Here is a 25,571-nt window from a genome sequence, read left to right on the forward strand (position 1 = left end):
CTGCACAGCGCAGCTTCCCTTCTCCTTGATACCAGCAGACGGCTGGAAGCGAAGTGTCTAGAGGGGTAAAACTAGGTCTCTTGATTGGGGGATAGAGGCACAGGTAAAAGTAGGGCTACACTTGAACAAGCAGGGAATGAATGAAGTGACATCAGGAGCTCCCCAGCCGGCTTCTCCCACTTCGCTCACAGAACAATGGCAGCCGGGAGCATAGAGAATTCTCTGTGGACTCTAAGCAGCCCAAATGAAAGAACTACTGATGCTGGGATTTTTCCCAGGTAACAGCCCAGAAACAGAACCATACAGTGTGGCATTGCCAGGGGTTCCAATTAGATTTTTGTGTTCCTGTGCTAGATATGAGCAGACAGCCAAGGACACAGACAACTGAGGGACATGACATGAAAGGTAGAAACCAGAGTGAACAACAGAAGCAGCTTGAAGGAAACCAAGGCATAAAGGTAAAGAAAGGTGTTTTTTGGCTGGGTGCGGTGGCTCATGCCTGTCGTCCCAGCACTTAGGGAGGCCGAGGCAGGTGGATCACTTGAGGTCAGGAGTTCAAGACCAGCCTGGCCAACGTGACAAAACCCTGTCTCTACTAAAAATACGAAAATTAACTGGTTGTGGTGGCATGTGCCTGTGATTCCAGCTATGGGAGGCTGAGGAAGGAGAATTGCTTGAACCCAAGAGGCGGAGGTTGCAGTGAGCCAAGATTGCGCCACTGCACTGCACCTGGACAACAGAGTGAGACTCTGTTTCATCATCATAATAATAATAATAAATAAAAATAAAATAAAATAAATGTTTAAAAAAGAAAGGTTTTTAAAAGGCTATTGTTAAACTATCATTACTAAATTATTAAGATTCTCTGAGAGATAGAAGAGAATGTTGCATCCATTAAACAAGAAGATGATATTTAAAACACATACAAAGAGACTATTTAGAGAACAAACAGAGTCCTTAGAAATGGAAGGTACAGTGGAGGAGGCAGAAGATAGAGTTGAGGAAATGTCTCAGAAAGTAGAAATAGATGCAGACATAGAAAATAGAAGAAAGAAACCTAAGAACATTAGAAAAAATATAGTCCTGAAACCAACATCTGAATAATAAAATTTACAGAGAAAGAAAGTTAGAAAAATAAATTATCAAAGAAATAATTCAAAAAAATTTCTGCAGGACTGAAGGGCATGACTTACTAGGCTGATGGGGTGACTAAAGCCCAGCCCAACATGCCCATCTTATGACATATTCAGTGACATCTCAGACAATGGACACAAAAGAAAATCCTATATACTTCTAGAGCTAGAGGCAGTAAACTATGGTTAGTGGGCCACACCCCCAGCATCTGTTTTTGTAAATAACATTGTATCGGAACACAGTCATGCTCATTTGTTGTGCCTTGCTGATGGCTTTTTTTCACACTACAACAGCAGAGTTGAGTTGGGTAGTCATGACAGAAAGTCTGTGGCCCCCAAAGCCTGAAACAAACATCTCACCCTTTACAGAAGTTTGTGCACTCTTGTTCTAGAGATAAAAAACAGATCACACACAAAAAACAAGGTAAAACTTTCAGGCCTGCAATATCTAAAAAAGTTTCCTCTCATACACCCCGTCTCAGGAAGTTGCTAAGATTGTGTTCCATCAAAATTAGGGAGTCAATCAAGAGAAAGGAAAGTTTAAAGTAAAGGAAAAAGATAATTCAACTCAAGAGGGAGGCAAACGAGTACAGGATGTTAGCCCTGAACCAGGCTGAGAAAGCAAGCTGCTCAGACTGGTGAGGAGAAAATGTCTAATGAATCTGGCCATGAAGAGAATATTTCAGGCCGGGCTCAATGGCCTGTAACAACCTATTACAACCGCGCTTTGGGAGGCCGAGGCGGTTGGATCGCTTGAGCCCAGGAGTTCAAGACAAGCCTGAGCAATACAGGGAGATCCCATCTCTGCAAATAATACAAAAATTAGCCAGGTGCCTTAGCCGGGCACGGTGCTGCACACCTGTAGTCTCAGCTATCAGGAGGCTGAGGTGGGAGGATCACTTGGGCCCCGGCTTGCAGTCAGCCATGATTGTGCCACTGTACTCTAGCCTGGGTGACAGAGCAAGACCCTGTCTCAAAAACATAAAAAAGAGGATATTTTAAAAATTAGGGGAGTGTTTGGGCTTGAATAAGTATAAAGGACATAGAAAACTAAGCTAGTAAACAACACAAAAAATACAATTAATTCTAGAGAAAACAAAAGGTTATTTGAGAAAGGACAAGTAAACAAAATATACTATGTAATTTACTTAGTCATAGTAATATAAACACTGAATATTGATTTAACTGAAAGTATGATAAACTCTTGGGAAGATAGGAAAACAGAAAAAATAATGTGTGGGTTGAGCATATATAATTTGGGATTTAGAAGAGGGGATTTCTAAAAGAGGAGTAAATCTTCATCTCCCATAGTGGGAAATCAGTGGACAGCACATAGACCTTTAATATCATAAATTAGCAAAATTAGCAAGCTTAGTTAGAAATATAGAGGTAAATACCACAATAATCAGGTAAAAGTGTTAAAATTGGTTACCACTAGTGAATAGAAATGATGGGAAGAGGAAAGAAGGAGGCTATTTTTTTCTAACAATTTATGTAGGACTCTTTAACCACTTATACTATATCCACACATAACTTAGATTTCTAAAATATTTTTAAAATTTTAATTAAAAATTAAAACAATGCATATGGATATTCAATGAATATTAGAGCAGTAAGCTCCCTTAAATATCACCTTGCCTGACTTTATTATTTCATTCATAAGGAAACCACGACCAAGAGAGGTTTAGTGGAGGGGCAGGTCTAGACAGAACTTAGGTATAGTGCCCGAGTCTATTTGCAATACATCCCCATGCAGTCCCCCATTCAATGAGTTTTTTAAAGTTCATGACATAGTTGCTAATAGAGTAGGTATCTACTGTTTTCACCTGTCCAGAGTCCCTTCCTTCCTTCTGCTGATAACTCACGCCCATTTCAGTGTTGAGGTGGCACTAATCCTCCCTTCTCCCCACTACCTAAATGTATCAGGGCTGCCAAACTAGAATATTACACACAACCCTTCCCCTAGTCAAGCCACAGGGATGAGCACATGACTAAGGTAGGATACACCATTCTTCTCTGCCATTTATTAAATAGAATTCTTGAGAGAAGATCTTTACTCACCTTCTTTTTAGACTGTGAACTGACTGCTCTTGTTCTAACTCAGTCCTCATAAAAACCCAGTAAGGTTGGCATTATTTTACAGATCAGTTAACTGCCACACAAACAAGTTAAGTAACTGACCCCAGAATATGTAACTAGTGTCTGATGGATTCCAACTCAGGCAGTCTGATTCCAGGTTCTGTGTTTTTAACCACTTTGCCCCTATAGGGCTTATTTGTATTTTACTTCTCACACATTCATATCCCCTCTGGTGGTAGTACCACTGCCAAGACTTTCATGTGGGGGACCCATACCCTCTACCTACTCTCAGGCCAGATGGTTAAGGTAGGGTTCTATCCTAGAACTGAAGGTAAACTGGTAACCCAGGCCTAGCCCATCAAAATACGGTAATTGGTCAGTGATTGGTTCAGGGACAAACTCATGACCCAAGCTAGTTCAATCACAGCAACTCTCAGAAACTTTTCAGGGGCTATTGGCAAAGCTTCTTGCTCTCTTTTTGCCCAGACTTGAACCTATGGTAATGTGAGATTGAGACTCTTGTAGCCATCTCACCAGCACATGGGTTCTGATGTGAAAGCCACAGTACAGAGGAAAATGAAGCAGAACTGACTCAACAAATGGAGAGGGATGAAGCCATAATGATATGGAGAGAGATGAGGTCCTGATGACATTGACACTAGACTCTAAGCTCTGTGAGGGCACAGAAGGCTATCAGTTTGGTTGGCAAAAATTTGTATCACCAGTGTCTATAACAATGTCTACGACATAGGAGGCACTTGATAAATATTATTGAACATATCATTTGATCCCCAGATACACATCATACCTGGACTTTGCAATTACATAGACCAGTACATTTCCTTTTACGGCTAAGATATTTGGAATCAGGTTTCTGTCACTGGCAACCAAGGTCCTAACCGCGTTACCATGCTTTTAAATAAATCCACCCTTCTCAAAAATCCCCCCAAAATAGCTACTCCCTCCCTAGCAAAGCCTATGCTCATCAATTTACACAATATTCCACCTCCCCTTTTAATGGGCGAAGTAAATCAACGTGCAGTTGTCTGCAACTTGAATTAGAAATCACAGCTCTTTCCTTGCCCAGTTGCTACTTACAACTAATCCAACCACTTAGTCTGTTTATTTATTTTTTGAACATGTTTTTTCCCGTTTTAAAAATATTCTATTTTGGATTCAGAGGATACACATGCATGTTTGTTACATGGGCGTATTGCATATTGGTGGGGATTGGGCTTCTAGGGCCCCCATGAGCCAAATAATAAACACTGTACCCATTAGGTAATTTTTCAACCCTCACCCCCCTTCCACACTACACCCTTGTGGAGTCCCCAGTGCCTTTATTTCCCCCTTTATGTCCATGGGTCCCCATTGTTGAGCTCCCACTTATAAGTGAGAACATGCAGTATTTGATTTTCTGTTTCTGAGTTATTTCACTTAGGATAATGACCTCCAGCTCCATCTATGTTACTACAAAGGACATAATCTCATTCTTTCTTATGGCTGCATAGTATTCCATGGTGTATACGTACCATATTTTCTTTATCCAGTCAACCACTGATGGACACTTAAGTTATTTCTGTGACTGCTGGTGTGAATAGTGCTGCCATGAACATATGAGCACAGGTTTCTTTTTAACATAATGATTTGTTTTCTTTCGGGCAGATACCCAGCAGAGGGATTGCTGGGTGAAATAGTAGTTTTTAGCTCTTTGAGAAATCTCCATGCTGTTTTCCATAGCGATTCAACTAACTTACTGACCTTGGGCAAAGTCGACAAAAATAAACAATGAGGAAGGACATCCTATTCAATAAATGGTGCCCGGGAAATTGGCTAGCCATATGCAGAGGAATGAAACTGGACGCCTAGCTCTCACCATATACAAAAATGAACTCAAGATGAATCAAATACGTAAATGTAAAACCTGAAACTAAAAAATCCTAGATCAGGGGTGTCCAATCTTTTTGGCTTCCCTGGGCCACATTGGAAGAAGAAGAACTGTCTTGGACCACACATAAAATACACTAACACTAATGATAGCTGATGAGTTTTTTAAAATTGCAAAAAAAGTCTCATACTGTTTTAGCAAAGTTTATGAATTTGTGTTGGGCTACATTCAAAGCTGTCCTGGGCCTCATGCAGCCCATGGGCCATGGGTTGAACAAGCTTGTCCTAGAAGAAAACCTAGGGCAAACTCTTTTGAACATTGGGTTAGGCAAAGAATTTATGATGAAGACCCCCAAAAGCAAATGCAACAAAAACAAATATTGACAAATGCAACCTAATTAAACTAAAGAGCTTCTGTATTTTCTCTCTTTATACCCTCATCCCTTATAGTTGTTGAATCAGCTTTCTCTGCAAATTCTTTTTTGTTCTTTGTTTGTTTGTTTGTTTTGAGATGAAGTCTCACTCTGTCACCCAAGCTGGAGTGCAGTAGTATAATCTTGGCTCACTGCAACCTCCACCTCCCGGGTTCAAGCGATTCTCCTGCCTCAGCCTCCTGAATAGGTGGGACTACAGGCATGCACCATCACACCCAGCTAATTTTTGTACTTTTAGTAGACATGGAGTTTTGCTATGTTGACCGGGCTGGTCTCGAACTCCTGACCTCATGATCCACCTGTCTCAGCCTCCCAAAGTGCTGGGATTGCAGGCGTGAGCCACCGTGCCTGGGCTTTCTGCAGATTGTTAAAGAAAATGTTCCCATTAGAAAAGAGCAGACAGAAGTTGATTTTATTCTGATGCTATTGCCAGTCATCAGGGAGAAAGTACAGGGCAAAACTGTACCCCTTTCGTAGAGACAAAGGGCTGAAGAGTTACTAACAGCTGGGGTGAGCAGATTACAGATCACTCGTGTATGATAATTGCCTTCCCTAAAGGAAAATAAACTTTCTCATATCTTCCTGCAAGGAGGTAATTTTACAACTTGGAAAAAGAAACCCACCAAAGTTAGACTCCAACCCTCTCACAGACACTAAGAGATGAGGCGCTATCTTCCTTGATTGATGATTACATTTCAGGGGGATGGCTTACTCCTTGGTCCTTGAAAAGACATTCCTGAGTTATAAAACTGGCAAGAGGCTTTTTAAAAAATTCACATCTCAAAGGGGCTGAGGAAAGATTTGCAATGATAAGTTTTCTAAAGTAAATGCTCTAAGAGAAGGGAGGTCTGGGGCCCAGAGTCAGAAAGAAGCCTGTCTAAAGTCTATTCAAGCTGAGGGGAACGTAAGGGCCACTTTAGTCAAGATTGATCGGAAACTGGCAGCAAACTGACCTTTTATGGTTCATAAGACATCTGTCAAAACGTTCTGTCTTCACTGGATTTCCTCCTAAGAGGAATAAAAACACTTACTTCAGGAAAACTTTCTGAAAAGAGTTAACATCATGTCAAGCAAAATAGCTTACGTTCCCCTGTCTGATACTTATTAGTCCTCTTAGGACACAGTGAAATCTGTGCTGGGTAGAGTATGTAATTTCTCATCCTATACAGTCTTCCTGTTTAAAAACAGCCTGCTATAACCTGTGCAACGATTTGCAGTGGTTACCAACTGCTATGATCTGAAAGTTTGTGTCTCCCCGAACTTTGTATGTTGAAACCTAATCACTCATGAGATGGTATTCAGGGATGAAGCCTTTGGGAGGTGATTAGGTGATGAGGGTGGAGCTCTTGTGAATGGAATTAGTGCCTTTATAAAAGAGGGTCATGTGAATGGGGTTAGTGCCTTTACAATAGAGGCCACTCACCCCTTCCACCATGTGAGGACACAGCAAGAAAACACCATCTATGAATCAGGACGCAGGCCCTCGCCAGGCACTGAACCTGCTGATGCCTTGATCTGGGGATTTCCCTGCCTCTAGAACCATAAGAAATACATTGCTGTTGTTTATAAGCTACCTAGTTCATGGTATTTTGTTGTAGCAGCCTGAGCCATCTAAGATGCCAATGAAGAAGAAAAGATTGTATGATGGCAATCAAAGCCCTTTCACTGCAGCAGTTTAGCAACTCTCTGAAGTGGGAGACTAATGAATTTAAAAGTCATATCAAAGATATAACAGAGTGAAGAAGTTGAAGGAGTTGGGCTCAGTCGGTGGCTGAGAATCTCAGTCAGGATTATCCCAGTACTTTGGGAGGCCAAAGCAGGCAGATCACTTGAGCCCAGGAGTTCAAGACTAGCCTGGGCAACATGGTAAAATCCCGTCTCTACCAAAAAAAAAAAAAACCAAAAACAAAAAATTAGCTGGGCAGTGGTGGCACATGGCTGGAGTGGAAGCTGAGGTGGGAGGATTGCTTGAGCCCGGGAGGTCGAGGCCACAGTGAGCCGCAGTCATGCCACTGCACTCCGGCCTGAACAATTGAGCGATACCCAGTCTCAAAGAAAAAAAAAAAAAAAGAAAAGAAAAGAAAAGTTGAAGAATAATCTTCCAAAAATTATGGGGAAGATACACAGCAGATGGGTACAGCACAGTGTGTGGGCCAGCACAGAAGAGAGATGGTGTTTCTCTCTGGATTCATCCAGAATTTCTACAGTAGCATTTTCCCAGGAAGCACAAGTTCCTCAAGACATTCTGCAGCTGTTCTTTTGTCAAATCATTTTGATAAATTCTGAAGACCGTGGGTGAGTTCCCCACTCCCCTAACTTGGAGTACAGAATACATACGACTATACCAAAGGCTCAGAGAGACCATGTGGCAGAGGCCAACTTAAATGGGTTTCCTCAGTGTTTTCAAATGGACTGGACTACAGAACCCTTTTTTTCCTTTTTTTTAGAAAACTTTTTTTGATTTATCATTTATTAATCTCTCCAAACTACTGTTTGAGGCACCGTTCCATTCCCAGTCTCCCCTCATTGTTTCCTTCTAACAACCTCGACAGTCAGTAAGGGTTTGGCTCCTGCACTCACTGCCTGCTGCTTTCTGTGCTTCTGCCTCCTCCTGAGTCCCACGTCAATGGCTCCCTCTTTGGTCCCCTTCATTCCAATGACCTCCCCACTCCAATCTACATCAGCTATCCAATCTTATGGTCACATCTTACCCAGATCATCCCCCAGAACTACTTCTCCTCTGAAATCGTAAATGTAGAAGCTCTGCCTCCATCAAAGCAGTAGATTAAAATGCTATTCTGGGATGATGATGATCCCACCTTAAATCCTTGAAACCTAGAGTTCTAGAAAATTTAAAGGAACCAAAATATTGTCAAAATGGAATATTGCTAAAAATACATTTATCTAGTCATAAACTGTTCTGTTTGCTCAATACTAATAAATTTTGTCATTTTTTGATTGTCAAATCAGTAATGCCATTATTTTTAGACCCATTGATCCCTTTCATTAGGTTTCCTATTGAAACATTTGTCTGGTGGTATCAATGTTACAGATCAGTTTGCTGACACGACTGGAGCTGCCTACCCAAAGGTATGCATTAGCTTACATTTTAGAAAGAAAAAAATGTTCTTTCTGTCTAAAAGTATTTGATATGGTTTGGCTGTGTGTCCCCACCCAATCTCATCTCAGATTATAATTCCCAGGTGTCGAGGAAGGGACCTGGTGGAAGGTGATTTGTTCATGGGGACAGTTTTCCCATGCTCTTCTCATGAGAGTGAGTGAGTTCTCATGAGAGCTGATTGTTTAAAAAGTGTTTGGCAGTTCCCCCTTTGCTCTTTTTCCTGCTGCCTTGCGAAGAGGGTACTTGCTTCTCCTTCATCTTCCACCATGATTGTAAGTTTTCTGAGGCCTCCCCAGTCATGCTGAACTGTCAGTCAATTAAACCTCTTTCCTTTATAAATCACTCAGTCTCAGGTAGTGTCTTTATAACAGTGTGAAAATGGACTAATATAGTTTTGTTTTTAGTGGTGTTGAATTTTCTTAAAAGTAGACTAAGATATCCTTATTTGTTTTGAAGGAAGAAGAGAAGAAAGAAGGAAAGAAAGAATAAAGACAGGGAGGAAGAGAGGGAGGGGAAAAAAGGAAGGAATGAAAGGAGAGAGGAAAGTAGGTATAAAATGAAGGGAAAGAGTCACTACCACTCTTTTATCCTTTTACATCTCCTTTGTCTTTGTCCAAAAAAATCTTAACGGACTTCACCAAGATCTACTGACCCTCAGTCTTCTCACAGGCTATCAGGACCTCCTGAGTTTTCTTCTCTTCTTACCCGGCCCTAGGGACAACCAACTCAATGATCTCTATCAGCTTCCTTAATTCACTTACCTCTTTGCCTTTATACCTTAATCCTACTCTACTAACCCCTAAACCTGGATTAATTCAATAATTTATTTTCTCTACCCTTACTACTGGGAAGTTGAGTAACATTGGAGACACTCTCAGAACTTTATATATTGACAGTATCACAAATTAAAGTTTGCAAAACAGAATGCCCCGCAGAATGTACCCACACCCTAATTCCCAGAATCTGTGAATATGTGACCTTACATGGAAAAAGGGACTTTGTAGATGTGATTAGGTTAACACTCTTAAATTAGGAGATTATCCTTATATTCAGGTGGGTCCAATGTAATCAAAAGGGTCAAGATGAGAAAAAAGAAAGTCACAACAGAAGCAGAGGTTGGAGTGATGTAGTTTGAGGATGAAGGAAGGGGCCATGAGTCAAGTAAAGCAGATGGCCTCTAGAAGCTGGAAAAGTCAAGGAACAAATTCTCTCCCTGGATCTCCAGAAAGAACATAGCACTGCCGACACCTTGATTTTAGTCCTGTAAAAGTCATTTCAGACTTCCATCCTTCAGAACTGTAAGATAATACATTCGTGTTGTTGTGAGCACTAAGATTGTGGTAATTCATAACAGCAGCAATAGGAAACTAGACATTTTCCAGGCTCAGAGGAGTATTCAGATTGTGGTAGATCCACTCCAAAGATGGCTGCTATCAATCCTTCCCTCCCTCTATGTGCATGCTGCTCTTTCCTTTAACAGGTGGAAACTATTTTCCTTCTTCTTGACTCTGGGTTGGCCTCATCACTTGCTGCGACCAAAGGAATGATTTGGAAGTGACATCATGCCAGTTCTAGGCCTGAGACAGTTTCTGCTTCCTCCCTGTTGGAATCCAGCCACCATGTAAGAAGTCTAACTATCCTGAGACCATTAGGATCTGAGGGAGCCCAAGCTGTTCCACACATCCCCACTGAGGCACCAGACACATAAGTGCAGGAACCACCTTGGACACCATTTGTAGAAGAACTTCCCAGGTGAACCTAGCCCAGATTGCAGAATCATGAATAATAAGTGGCTGAGTTTTAAGCCACAAAATTTTGGGTGATTGGTTATGAAGTACTAGAGAACTGAAACAAAAGTACTTTCTACTTGGCACTATTCAACTTATTCTCCCATTTCTTTACTTATCTCTCTTTTCAGGTGATCTTGTATCCTACGTCAGAGAAACTCGTCCCTCCAGCATTTTTTTCCATTGGCATCAACCTCAACTTCCCCTGTGATATAGATAGCTATGTTGACCCTCTGGTCTTTCTTAGCATTACCCTTCTTAATCTAATCCCTTTTTGCTTCTTTTGAGATTTTGATCTTCTGTATCCTCAGTCACTGTCATTCTCCCCTGGGTCCTTTCTGCAGCCAATAAACAGATTCATTCCAATTCCTTTCCTTTTAGCTTCAAGTTATTGTCCTAATTCTTTCCTTGTGAAACTCATACTTCCTGGGAATAGTCTACACATGTCATGTCCATATTCAGTGCTCAGCCAGGTCGCAGACTGACCCAGGTGAAAAGGACCTCATCACCATGGTTTCAAGGCTATGGGAATGGAGCAGGGAGTACTAGGGAAGGAGATCCCTATTTAAATAGGGTCTAGTTGCCAAAACTGACAAGTGAAGATGGGTGATTGCCAAGAAGTTACTGAAGAGTCAAGGAGGGGACAAATCTGCAGGAGTAAATCTACCATGTAAGCAGGATCTACCATATAAGCAAAGTCCAAAGCAGGGGGCAGTAGGGGGCCACAGGGCAAGGGTGGGTTCAGTTCAGCCCAACAAGAAGAGGTATAGAGTTAGATCCTCCCTAACTCAGTTGCACACAATTGCTCTTGCTCAGATGGACAAACAGGACCCTCTCCCACAGAAGAACCTGGCTGCCCCAGGCTTTCTATCCAGTGGTGAGGGCTCCATCCCTATACTTCATAAACAACCCTCAGAAAATAGTTAATGCATAGATGCCTACAACAAACCAACATTTCTGAAAAAAATAATATTGAGGTAACATTACCAAATTCATTATGTCAAACGCTTTTTTCTTAAAATATATTCACTTTGGATCATACATAACAAAAAATCTGCAAACTAGGTTTTTCAAAATAATAAATTTAACATTTCTGCAGTGCCAGTAGGTGAAATTAAAAGCATGGGCTTTAGAATAAGACTGTGTGTTATGCAGAAGTGTAACCCCCAGGCCTCTAAAAGATGTCCTAAAAGTGAAAGTGTTACCTTATATGGCAATGGGGGATTAAAGTTGCAGATGGAATGAAGATTACTAGTTAGCCGCCCTTCAAATAGGGAGATTATTCTAGATGATATGTGTAGGCAATGTATTAATAGTAATCACAAGGGTCCTTAAAAGTAAGCAAGGGAGGTAAAGTGAAGGTCAGAGTAATGCAGCATGAGAAGAACTCAATTCTCCTTTGTTGGCTCTACAGATGGAGGAAGGGGCCATGAACCAAAGAATGTGGGCAGCTCTAGAAGGTGGAAAAGGAAAGAAAATTGATTTTCTCCTAGAGCCTCCAGAAATGAATGTAGCCCTGATGAATCCTGATTTTAGTTCAATGAAACCTGTGTCAGACTTGTGTCCTGCAGAACACAGAAATGTGAGATAAAAAAATTATGTCGTTTATGCCACTGAATTTGTAGCCATTTGTCATAGCAGCAAAAACTAATACAGACTACATGGTTCCAATCTTGACCATCATTTACTACCCATGGGACTTTGGGAAAGTTACTTAACTGTTTTTATTCCTATGTATTAATCTGTACAATGAGACTAGCAACACTATCTACTTGAGGATTGAATGACATAATACACAGAATACTTAGAATAATGCCGGATATCTAGTAAGTGTTCAGCAAATGTTAAATGTCATTATTTTTCATTGCTGTTCTTTACTTACATTCCTCTTTGATTTTGTCTTCAGATTTTACCTAAGAATATACTTCAAATATATGTTTTCCCTTTCCATTTAAACAGCACAAGAAAAATGTCTATAAAATGTTTAATAGCCTTGATGTCAAAGTTTGACTTGCCTGGAGTACCTTCTTAGAATGTTTTGTTTTTAGCCTTGAACAGCGAACTCGTCTTGTTTCTGACTTGCTAGAACAAGCCGTGCTAACACCATTTTTTAAAAGAACTTTCTTACTTCTTGACGACTTAATTATAGTGCCACTGGTTGATGACTTTGCATTTGAAACCAAGACCTTGAAATAAACACAGTCATTTCAGTTCTTGATACAACTGAATGAAAGAGCATTCTCTGATTAAGTTGTAGGCTTAAGAGTGCACCATGGTAATGTGATAAAATTAACTACACTTGCCAATGACCTGATATTCATTAGAGATTTTGGTAGTTCCTAAACTTTTATTCTTTTTGAAGTTTATTGTGTTTGATATATTCAGTATGTTTGCAGGACATCTAGTTATTTTATTTGGGAAATGTACTGATGTTGCAATACTTATTTAACCTAAATAATTTACTTTTTCCAAAATGTGTCACAAAAGAGGATTTTTGTTAGATACATAAAACATACATAAGTCCCTTTATTTCATTATTATCATTATTATCTTTATCATTATTATTTTCTGAGATGGAGTCTCCCTCTGTCTCCAGGCTGGAGTGCAGTGGTGTGATCTTGGCTTACGGCAACTTCCGCCTCCTGGGTTCAAGTGATTCTCCTGCCTCAGCCTCAAGTAGCTGGGACTATAGGCATGTGCCACCATGCCCAGCTAATTTTTGTATTTTTAGTAGAGATGGGGTTTCACCATATTGGCCAGGATGGTCTTGATCTCTTGACCTTGTGATTTACCTGCCTTGGCCTCCCAAAGTGCTGGGATTACAGGCGTGAGCCACCACGCCTGGCCTAAAGTTCTTTTATTTTTAATAGGTTCTGGGCTCCTCCCAGAGATCACAAATGTAAATAGCATCCATCTTCACGCCTCAAAGTATGAAAAAGAGCTGGTCTTGCATTAGTCTGAACAGTCCCACTCTCCTAATGGTTATTAATAAGAATTTGTTTTATAATAACTGACAGCAATATACATAATTAAATACCAAAGAGCATTATTTGTAAAAGAGTTTTTAGTAATGTACCACATCTTTGCTTGTTTCAATGGTTGGTGAAACACAATGGACTAAGCTTCCTTATTTGCCTTTCTTTCTCTCTTCTCTTTTCTTTCTTTCTCTTCTTTCCTTCCTTCCTTCCTTCCTTCCTTCCTTCCTTCCTTCCTTCCTTCCTTCCTTCCTTCCTTCCTTCCCTCCCTTCCTTCCTTTCCTTCGTTTCCTCCATTTCTCTTTTTCTTTCTTTTATTTGTCTTTCTTTTTTCTCTTTTTCTCTTTCTTTCTCTTTTTCTTTCTTTCTTCTCTCTTTCTCTTTTTCTCCTTCTTTCTCTTTCTTTCCTTTTCCTTTTCCTTTCCCTTTTCCTTCCTTCCTTCCTTCCTTCCTTCCTTCCTTCCTTCCTTCCTTCCTTCCTTCCTTCCTTTCTTTCTTTCTTTCTTTCTTTCTTTCTTTCTTTCTTTCTTCCTTTCTTCCTTTCTTCCTTTCTTCCTTTCTTTCTTTCCTTCTTTCTTTCTTCCTGCCATGTCCCAGGATTTATGAAACTCTATCAAAAGCTAAATTATATATTATTTAGGACTATATACACTTGTGATGGAATTGATTTTAAAACCCACAAAATTCAGAATAGTGCCACCTTTGGAGGAAGTAGGGAGACAGGATGGGTGAAGAATATCCAGGTGGCCCCGGTGGTATGGGTAGTGTCAGAGTTCTGGGTTGGGTGATATTTCCCCAGGTGATTGTTCTATTGTTATGCTTTATAAGGTACTATGATGGAAATATTTTTTTGGTATATCAGATATTTATTTTATAAAAGAACAACCAATCTCTGCTTTACGGAGCTTGTAGTCTTGTGTGGTCTCCAGAATTTCACTATTTCTTGTATCTCACACTGTAACCATTTTCTCCCACCCCCTCCATTTTTACAAGTCTGTCACTTCTTTTTAGGAAAAATGTCAAACTATATAGTCCTAAATTAAAAAAAGAAAGGAGTGATGAAGGAGCATTTTGAACTCACATCTGATTGCCTATCCTGGTTCAGAGAACCACGGATCATCACTGTCTAATGAGAGAGGTGGGTGCCCGTGCCTGTTTTCCCGTCTGTTTCCTTTTTCCTTGAGGCATGTTATACCTCATGTATAACATGGTGCTAAATAGTAGAAAGGCAAGTTTCTAGACTCTCTTTTACCACTCACTTATTGTGTGACCTTATGCAAGTAACTAAATGTTCAGGTTTTTAAAACATTTATTTACCAGTGTCAGAATGCTTACATATATAATCTGCCTTCCCGAGTCTTTTTATAGATATATACTTACAAACATGAGAGCGTTTTTAAAAGGTAAGTGCTATACTAAAGATGCATACTGCTGTAAGCATTTTTGTTACAATCATGTGAATTTGAAAACAAACATTTCTAGAAAAATTTGTGCCTATAATCCAATATAAATAATAAGGTCCAAGAGGATGGCGTGGCAGAAAGAAGGTAGATTTATGTATCTGTGTTCAGATAAGCTTGGGTTCAAAGCTTGGCACTGCTTGTTATTAGCTAGGCCATCTTTGTCAAGTATGTTTATTCATTGGAACCTCAGTTTCTTCACCTGCAAAATAGGATAATCACACTAGGCTCATGGGGTTGTGGAAAGATTAATTAAATTACTTTATTACGGTCCTAATAACTCTCTGCTAGTGGGAATTAAAACTGGTAAGTATGGAAGGATATGTGGCAACATCTATCACACAAAAATGATATATATTTTGAACAAGTAATTCCGCATCAAAAAAATTTATCACACGTACAGTTTCACACAGTCAAGAAATAACATGTGCATGGTTTTTCATTATAAGATTGTAATTACAGGGGCTTAGAAATAACCTTAAATAAACAAAACTAGGAAACTGGTTCAAGAAATTCACATCTATACAACAAAAATCTATAAAGCTATAAAATAAATGAGGAATTCTTTGCATACTTATATGGAATGATCTTCAAAATAAATTGTTCAGTGAAAAAGCAAGGTATAAAATCAGAGTATGTAAACTGGGTACGGTGGCTCACACCTGTAATCCCAGCACTTTGGGATGCCAAGGCGGGTGGATCACCTGAGGTCAGAAGTTTGAGAACAGCCTGACCAACACGGTGAAACCCCATCTCTACTAAAAATACAAAAATTAGCTGGGCATGGTGGCATGTGCCTGTAATCCCAGCTACTCAGGAGGCTGAGGCAGGAGAATCATTTGAACCCAGGAGGCAGAGTTTGCAGTAAGCTAAGATCGTGCCATTGCACTCCAGCCTAGGAAACAGAGCGAGATTCCATCTCAAAAAAAAAAAAAAAAAAAAAAAAAAAAAAAGAGTATGTAATATATCACTATTTGTGCATTTTTTAAAGAAAAAACTAGGTTCAATATGAATGAAATAGATCTGTAAGGACTCACAAGGATCATTTCACTTCGGTGAACTCTGAAGAGGAAAACTGGGGGTGCTGAAGAAAAAAGATGGGAGGGAAACTCTCTGTACCATTCTGTGTCTTTCAAATTGCGAACTATCAAATGTATTGCCTATTTGAAAAATAAATGCATAAATCACAGTATCTGGCATAAAATGTGTGCTCAAAAGTGCTTAGCTCTCTTTCTTAACCCCCCCACCTAAATTATTTTTAAAACTAAATGTATAGATCTTTTAACCCTTTACTAATTTTCCCAGTCATTTTAAGTATTCAGTTCCTTACCTGAAATAAAATGAACAGTAAATCTGCCTGTTTTTAAAAAATCCATATTTTCCAATGGCACCAATTGGGATGAAATAAAATACTGTGTCTTTCAGCAGATTCTGGTTCTAAAAAAAAAAAAAATGACCCATTTCAAAGCAAAGTGAACTAAAGGACATTAGTAATGAGAGACTAAGCCAGAGACACCTCTGTACCTCCTGAAAGGGAACAAGGTGAAATCTCTTCCTGCAGATCCTGAGCCACGTCATTGCTTCACTTTAGCCTCCTCTCTCTACCTGACCTTCAGAGCCACCTTTGAGAAACAAAGATAAATTCCCTGATTGAGCTGCCAATGAGCGAGGAAATGCTCCAGAAAAAGGATGACGCCAACAAAGCTACGAACTGAATAATCCAAACATTTGGGAAGATGAACAGAATCATTTGACTTTATTATATTTCTAATTTTATTCCAATTTTTCTATACAATGAATGCAATCTTTCTTAACCTACTATCAGCTATCTTTGACTTCTCTGTCTCTTGGAGCATTTTGGAATTTTTTCAGAGTCTTAAGATATTGGAATAGTTTTGATCTGTTTGGCATTTACCTATTTCAGTTCTCAGAGTACTTACCTCCATAGTACCTTTCATCTTTATGAGTGTTGCTTCTTTAAAAAAAAAATAGATTGAGGTTGAAATATCACAGCTTTTTTTCTTTCGACTTCGTTTACCATATCTATCATGCTCTTGCTCAATAAAGTTTAATCATGAAAACGTGCATAAGGATACAGAGATGTATATGACAAGGGACAATGAAAAAGTAAATAATAATGCAAGACAAGGACATCCAACTCCATGTGAAGCAGGGCAGTCCAGGTGTCAGAGTCAATGAGTGAAGAGAAAAATTGATGCTGTGGGCCAACAGGAGGAAGAAGTACTCTGATCATGGGGACCTGAAAAGGTTTCATGAAGGAAGACATATTATTGGACATTAAAATATTTGGGTAATGGAATAAAGAGGTGAGGACACCCCAGGTACAAGAGTCAGTATGAGTAAAGGCAGCCAGAGCTGTCAGCTTGGGGCAATATTTCGCAAAGTGTGGACCATGTAATATGATTTCAGTTAATACAAGGACAATCATTTTAGATTTTAATAGGCTAAAATCACACAGGTAAGGAGAGGCTAGGCTAGACTTATCTCAAACAGGGAGGAATAAGGAATCCCATTCCCCAGCTCCTGCCTTCTGCAGTGATCTCTAGCTCAGACAGCACATAGGGCTGTCAGCACCCAAGTAAGTTCAGAGACCAAGGACATTCTCATGGAGTACAGCAACAAAACCATCTCACGATTAGAACAACCACTGTACTGCATTTCTCTTATTACTGGAGGTCCCTCCCAGCTCCTACCCCACTGCCTTGGAAAGAGGCCAGCTGAGGGCTCTCAACCCATGCAGAAGACATGGGGGTATGAAGATGTAGACAGGCCCAACTGTATGCCAAGGGACTCAGGGTAGTAAATTTATTTAAATTTGAATGGTGACTCATCTTAGAACAAAACCCTATTACTCAAAATTTATAACCACAAGAGGTTCACAAATATGGCAAAAATCATCAAGGTTATGTTAATTGCTTAGGTCCGCCATAACAAAATGCCACAAACCAACTGGATTGGACAACAGAAATTTGTTGTCTCATAGTTTCGGAAGTTGGTAAGCCTGAAATCAAGGTGCCAGCAGGGTGATTCCTTCTGAGGCCTGTGAGGGAGAATCTGTTCCAGGTCTCCTAGTTTCTGGTAGCCTCAGACATGCCTGGCTTGTAAATAATGTGCTGTCTATGTCTTGTCATATTCCTCTTTGTGTGTCTGTGTCCGAATTCCCCCTTTTAATTAAGACACCAGTCATAATGGATCAGAGCCCACCTTAATGACCTCATTTTAATTGTATTACTCTTGTAAGAACTCTATTTCCACATAAGGTCACATTTCTGAAATACTGGGGGACTTTAGCATTTCTTTTGTAGGGGTGGTGCAGTTAAACTGATAACAAAGGAATGACTTGAATGACTGAAGTTTGGGTAACCCTGGCTTAATGGAAGCTGTCCACCCTGGCTTCAGTTCATCTAAGTACAGGTGTGTCATCTTACAGCTGTGCTATCTTAGGCAAGTCATTTTACCTTTCAGAATTAAGTTTTCTCATTTATAGGATGAAGAAATTGAAGTTAGATCAGTCGTTACCAGGTTTTTTTGGATTTTGTAGATTACTAAACTTTCAAAGAACAAAAGAAGATATATAACAGAAGGCTTGAAACTTAATTTTGCCAAATGTGGGAGGGATTGGCTAAGTTGTCACTAATCCTGCTTCCTCTTCCTCCTGGGCGGACAGCTAAACTGTAAATCCCAGCCTTATTTGCTGTTAGGTTTGGCCACATGGTGAGTTCTAGCAATGGAATAGGAATAGCAGTAATTGTATATCACATTTCCAGGCTTGACCAATAAAAATTTACCTCTAGCAATCTTCCTTCTCTCCCTACATTGCCAGCTGGACAGAGGAGACCTTGGGGAATCTAGGTAAGGGCAGACCCACAATATGGAAGCCAACTCGGGTCCCTGAGTGAACATGGGGGATAGTCCCTATATTCAGATTTTACTTGAGGAAGACATTAATTTATTGGGTTAATCTATTAATATCTGAGGTTACAGCAGTTGTCATCACATACTTATATTCCAAATATGGACATTAAAAAATATCATCTACTATCACAAATGAAGGCCTATTTAACATTAAAAGATGTACAAAATCTATAGTCTTAAAAACAGGAGCAGTTCTTCAACTTGAAAAACTAACTTCTTTGAAAACTCTTGGCCTTAACCTGATTTTTCTCTTTTCACCATGAATGAGTGATAACTTTATAATAGACAGTCATTGGCCCACGAACTGACAATGAACCTCTAGGACAGATGACTCTCCATCCAGTCAGAGGGCAAGTCACAAGCTGAATCCACCTGCTCAGAACGGTTGTCAGGTAGGACCCTCTCTCCATCTCAGGGCTATGCCATCATCCTCTGTATGGCTTTATTTCCAGCAAGCTCAATCCTTGTGGTAGGCTTCCTTTCTCCAGGTTAACATGATCATAGCTGAAAGTCCAGGGGAGGAAAAGCCTTCTTCCTTTGGCTCCTGTAGAAGTCCCAGGATCAGTTCTGATTGGATCAGCTTAGGTCCAGTGCCTACCCCCAACCAAACACTGCAGCCAGGAGGGCAGGATGTGCCATATGGGCAGGTTGGAGTCACAGTCACAGCTGGGTCCCCAAGGAAAATATGAGAGTTCTGTTACCCAAAGAAAGGAGAATGAGCTCCATGAGGCCAAAGTAGTGGAGAACATCATAGTAGCCTAGGGTAATGCCATAGCTTAGGCACCATAATGCAGCAGAAGACCTAAACGAGGATTCTGCCCAGACTTGCAGTGGGATTTAAAAAGTGTGAGAGAGGAATTGGTTTGCAGTGAAGCACTTTGACAGTCAAAAGGAAAATGAATAATAATCAAACAAGCAACATATTGCAAATAAAATATGTTCTCATCCATACCAAGATAGATGCAGGTGCCAAATTCTGGGGGTTAGGCAGGCTTATTAATTTAAAATGCGAGCTTTGTTTTTTATTAGGAGCATGAGAACAAATGATATAAATTTGGGATAATTAAAAACTCAGTTTCTCCATCTATCATAATATTTTCATATGCTATTAGTATCGTTCCATCTGTGAGAAAAGACTTAAAATAAAGACATCTAGTACTAGTATTATCAATAAAGACATCTAGTATCTAGTATTATCAAGGCCAAATCATTTTTTCCCTCCTGAAGTTAGTGCCCTTCCTCCTTCTTAACTGGTGGTTTTTAGGTAATTAAATTTGCTTTTACTTTACCTAGCTTAGTACAAAGTTTTAGGCTTTCAATCCAAGTCCTATAGAACATATTATCTTTCCAAATCCTTTGAAAGTCTTGTGCCATCATTTTTTTCTCTTTTTTTCTAATTATACCAGAATGATACATTTACTTCCCTGTTTCTAACAATCTAGCTAAAGTCTCATAACACGTAACCCAGCATACATCTTCCAGAAATAATTAGACAAAGAAGAATTTTCAAACCTAGTTTAGATAAAAACCACAGTATTACTCTTTGTTTCATCATGTTTGCCAGTCTATTTTTCTTTTTCCTCTCTGCTATTATTAATTCAGTCAAAAGTCCTTCAATATGAATTCTCAATATAGTAATAGGTTAAGTTTGTCTCTGATCTTTCTGCTCTGATTTTTTCTCTCCCAGGCAAATGTGAAGGCCAGTCAATATCTTGATTGCTTCAAGATTATCTCCGCTCTGAATCTCCACATAACAGTGTACTATCATTTTTTTTTCCTTCAAAAAGAGAAAAAAATAATGCATAGTCCCACACATCTTCCTGCTATTTCTAATGTATTACATGAGTACCAACTTCTGTTTTGGGAATAAAGTATTCATAATTATTAAGAGGAAGATCAATTATAAAGACAAAATTTAGATTTTGTTTATACTAGAGAAATTTGGCATTCAAAATTATTGTCAAATGTCAAGGGATACTTAATCATGAATTCTTTTAACAAATACTTGCTGATTCTCTGAAAGTGCCAGGCATTGGGATCTCGGAGCTGGCAACACATCACTAAAGCAAATATGCTAGGTTCTTCCCTCACGGAGATTATATTCCAGAGGAGGAGGTAGGAAACAAACACATAGACGACCGAAAAAAATGCCACGTTGTGAGAAATGCTGCCAAAGGAATAAACTGGGTACAAAATGACGGAGAACTGCTAAGGAAGTGCTCTCTGAGGATGTAACGTCTAAGCTGAGGCCAAGAGGATAAGAAAAAGACAACCCCACTATGGAGCTGGGTTGGGAAAGCCCTCCAGGCAGAGGGAACACATTTGCAAAGGTTCAAAGGCTGGAGAGGGTTCACCAATTAAGGGGGAAAGGAGGATAGTGTAGCTAGATCATTCTTTTCACTCATCTCGGTGATCATAGTTAAACCCAATTTAGAGACAGTATTGCTTGTATCTAATCCATCATTTTTAGTTTCTTGGTAGTAATTTCTCTTTAATAATGTCTTGTTTTTCATATGCATTAGGTAGTTTTTAGTTCTCTGAATGAGTCTCTTTAACACTTTGAGAACACTACAGATGCACTTCAATAGTCAACATATTATAAGTCAGAAAGAGTTAATACACCTCCCCAAATGCCCAGTTTACTGCCAAGAAATTTCTTATACCCTGAGAGAATCTGGCTGGATATTCGGAGCCATCTGGTATTTAAAGCAAAACCCACTGTGCTGAACTGGACAGTATTTTAAAAACATAATAACAATGAATCTGTTTTAACATAACAACCAATCTCAGCATACATCCAGTGAACCAAGCTGTGCTAATGTTTGCTTTTTAGTGCCCTGATTTCAGTAACATTTCAAACCATCTAACAAAATGTCATGTAGAAAAGTCTTACGGAGCAGGGCTTGATTGTCTCTTTTGAGCACAGCAGCATCCGAGTGTCTGTTCCATCTGTTTCTTGCAGGCACTGGGCCAATCAGGAATCAGCCAGTCTGAGACGGACACAGTGCTGACTGCAGACCCAGCTCTGCTCCAGTTCTGTGGCAAGTGGGCGAAGAGGCTTCCTTGGGGAGGAATGGGGTAAACATTGGGAGAATGGACTTTGACTTCAGGGAGACTTGAAGCACAAATTCCAGGGTTCCACTCATGGGCATTAAGATCCCAGTCCTTAGGTAACTTACATAACTGCTTCAAGCTTCACTTTTAGCAACTGTAGAAGAACTACTTATTTGATTTGTGGTGAGAATGCACATAAAGAGTGTGGCACATCGTAGGTGTTCAACAACTGCAGATACGCTTTTCTTTATTCTAATTCATAAGCTCCATTTCTCAGGTGAGTAGAGGAAGGCCTACCTCCTAAGCATCTTCTCATCCCCAAACAGACATGGCGGGTGTTGAGGGTCTATAAAATCAGCTACCTACCAAGGCCATCTTGTGCCAGTTCAATCACTACATCCCACCCTGGCACCATTGTCTAAGTCTACGGCCTGGTCAGGAGGACCTGTTGGCCTCAGGGCCCCCACTGGTGAGGAAAAGATGTAGACATTTTAGATACTTTAAATAACGGTTCCAACATGACCTTTGTACTGTGCTATGCCTTCTCTCCTAAGGTCTCCTGGATTTTCAGATGGGAGAGAAAAGTAGCTGGTAGCAATTTCCTGTCTCTAATCAATTTGAAGATAGCTCTGTTAAACCCCTGTCTCCTGAGTATCCAGTGATCTCAAGGTTTGAGAGAAATAAAAATAGATGCTTTCCTCACACAATAAAAAAGTCTAGAATGTCCTACCTTACACATAGCAGAAAATACCTGAAACTTACAAATGATTTAAGTTTTACTCACCACTTGATGGCGTTATTTGCTATTCATAACTTAGTAACAGCCGACTAGATTTATAAATTGACTTTGTTTAATCAAATCAAAATAGACTCTATTTAAAATGCCAGATTTTCTTTGAAGAAAGAATACAGGATTTGAAATATTACTTTAAAGTGAGAATATAGAGAAAAATAACTCCTAGGCATTTGAAGATTCCTCTCCTTGGCGCTTCTACCTTCCTGGATCCCTGATGATGGTTGGCAGAAGCCCCATCACCCCAGCAATGGCCCCAGTGGTCCCCACCTCCATAACCAACTGCCCTCTGCCTCCAGATGAGAGCACCAACAGGAAGCCTCCAGTCAGCTGGCTCTCTTCCAGCCGCTTATTGCCTCTTGTTGGCCTGTGATGTAAGGTTTCAGCCCCAGTTTAGGGATGGATTGTCAGAAAAGGCTCCCCAGGAGGGCATGGTCTTTGTGCCTGATATGGTTTGACTGTGTCCCCACCCAAATCTCATCTTGAATTCCCATGTGTTGTGGGAGGGACCCGGTGGGAGGTAACTGAATCACGAGGGCAAGTCTTTCCTGTGCTGTTGTCCTGATAGTGAATAAGTCTCACACGTCTGACAGTTTTAAAAATGGGAGTTTCTCTGCACAATCTCTCCCTTTGCCTGCTGCCATCCATGTAAGATGTGTCTTGCTCCTCCTTGCTTTCTGCCATGATTGTGAGGCTTCTCCAGCCACATGGAATTGTAAGTCCAATTAAACCTCTTTCTTTTGTAGATTGCTCAGTCTCAGGTGTGTCTTTATCAGCAGTGTGAAAATAGACTAATAAGGTGTCACTGAACTCACTTGAGTCTATGGCCACAACAGAGAGGACACTCCCACAACTGCCAGAGCTTCTGCCTCCCTCTGGCCTCATCTCCTGCCACTCAGCTCCTCACTCTTTCCCCTCAAACTTCTTGGCTGTCTTTCAATTTTTCTCATACAACCGATTCTTCCTTGTCTCAGTCTGAGCAAATTCTATTCTTTCTAATCATAATGCTTTTCCCCAGGACTAGCTACATACTTTGCAGGTCTCAGTGCACAGCTGAAATGTGGATGTTCTTTCTCATTATTAAGAATTTCAAGGCGGTGCCAGTTGAGCTTTACAGCAAGCATGACACCCTGCTAAGTACAGGGCCCTGTGCAATGCCTGGGTTTTACACCTGAGAGACCTAGACCCCCTTTCATTTCTGCTTTTCACATAGCTGCCCATCATCACTGAGATCATCATTTCCAGCTATTCTCCTCCAGCTAACTTTTAAATTTGTCTTTAAAGCACTTATCACAATTCTAAAAATTAACTTATTTATTTGCTTACTTTTCTAGTCTCTCTCCCTCATCCAAGCCCTTTTTAGACTGTAAGCTCTGTAAGGGCAGAGACTGTGTCTACTTTGGCCATAGATGCCCAGAGTCTAGAACTATGCCTGGCATATGTAGACATTCAATAAATATATATGTTGCATGAATGGATTAATTTATGTTCCTCTGCCTTCAGCTTGAAGTTATTTTTAATATTGAAGTCTTTAGTGTGTTCAAAAAATAGCTCTAGGCTTGTCAGAAATAAAGCAGGGCCCAACAAGAGTAATCTGTGCTTGAGTGGAATCAGTGTAATGGTATTCTCTCCTAGCTGAGAAATTGCTTCTTGTTTCCTCAGATACAGCTTGCTTTCTAGAATCGTTTAATTGCTTTTATGAGTTTCAATCTACCCAAACCTTCCTTTTTTTTTTTTTTTTGTATAAAGGAGACATTTCAGTGGCTCAATGAGGTGTATTTAGAAAAGAAGATGGGTTTTATGACTTCCAGATGTTTCTGAGAGAGCAAATGAAGAGTTATCTGACACCAACTGGTATACTGTGGACTGCAGCACAACTCTGATCTTAGCCACCCAGATTTAGTGCAGACCGCACAAGTTAAAGAGCAGCATCTCCAACAAGACTGCCCCCACTTCAGACACCAGCTGCAAGTGGGGTGCCCTGGCCACCCACATGTTTGACCAACTGGCTACATAATTGAGTTCTCTGGGGAGAGTGGGGCAGGCCTCTTAAGCAGGTTTGAAATGGCTTGACAAAGCCAGGAAAGGAGATTGGCCTGGGTGGGGAGAGGAGAAGGGTTTGCCTGTTTGGGAAGGGGCCTGCAAGATTTGACTCTCCCACCTATGACAAGGAAGGGAATACCAGGCTTTCTTATCAGTTTGCCTAGATGTGAGGTCCAAGGGGATGAGGGAAGGGTGAGGCTTAAAACCTTTCAGCAGTCAAACATCAAAAAATGAAATTAGATTCCTCATCACACATATTAAAGAAGACGAATGTATCTTTAATCTATCATTAGCCCCCATGTAACCATCACAAAGCTTCAAATGTTGTAATATAATTTTTTGTTTCTTCTAAACTCCTTACCACTTCCCCACTCACATCAGATTACTTTGAGGTAACTCCTAAGTATTCGAGTATTTCATCTGTAAATATTTCACTATATATCTAAAATACAGACTTTACTTTTAATAAGTAACAATAATTATTTAATATTATCAAATATTCATTTTGTGCTCATATTTTTACAATTGGCTTATAAATATTTTTAAGTATTTTCTTTGTTAAAATTAGGATTTAACCAAGGAACATAATTACAGTTAGTTAACATGATTCTTATGCCTCTAATAATCTACAGATTTCTACTATATCTAATATTTTTTCCTTACAACTTTATTCCTGAAGAAGCCAAATTGTTTGTCTCATGGAGTTTCCATCTGTCTAACTTCTGCTGTTTGCATTCTCAAGGTGTCTTTGAACATGTTCCCCTGTCTCTTTTGTTTCCTATAAGTTGATAGTAATATTTAGAGGTTTGATCACATTCAAGTTGGATGGATGGATGGATGGATGGATGGATGAATAAATAATAGGATAG

At 39.9% G+C, this 25,571-nt stretch overlaps 1 protein-coding gene across 1 annotated transcript in view; it reads left to right on the forward strand.

The window, feature by feature from the left end:
* Positions 1–356: 356 nt before the first annotated feature.
* FAM81B (family with sequence similarity 81 member B) overlaps positions 357–25,571 on the forward strand; it is a 118,829-nt gene continuing 93,614 nt past the window's right edge. The window contains exons 1-3 of the mRNA XM_078004359.1: positions 357–458; positions 11,856–12,023; positions 22,829–23,028. Of these exons, the coding sequence (XP_077860485.1) occupies positions 357–458; positions 11,856–12,023; positions 22,829–23,028 (470 nt within the window). The remainder of the gene's footprint in view (positions 459–11,855; positions 12,024–22,828; positions 23,029–25,571) is intronic.

The sequence above is a fragment of the Macaca mulatta genome, chromosome 6, assembly GCF_049350105.2.
Source record: "Macaca mulatta isolate MMU2019108-1 chromosome 6, T2T-MMU8v2.0, whole genome shotgun sequence".
In the NCBI taxonomy this organism is placed as follows: domain Eukaryota; kingdom Metazoa; phylum Chordata; class Mammalia; order Primates; family Cercopithecidae; genus Macaca; species Macaca mulatta.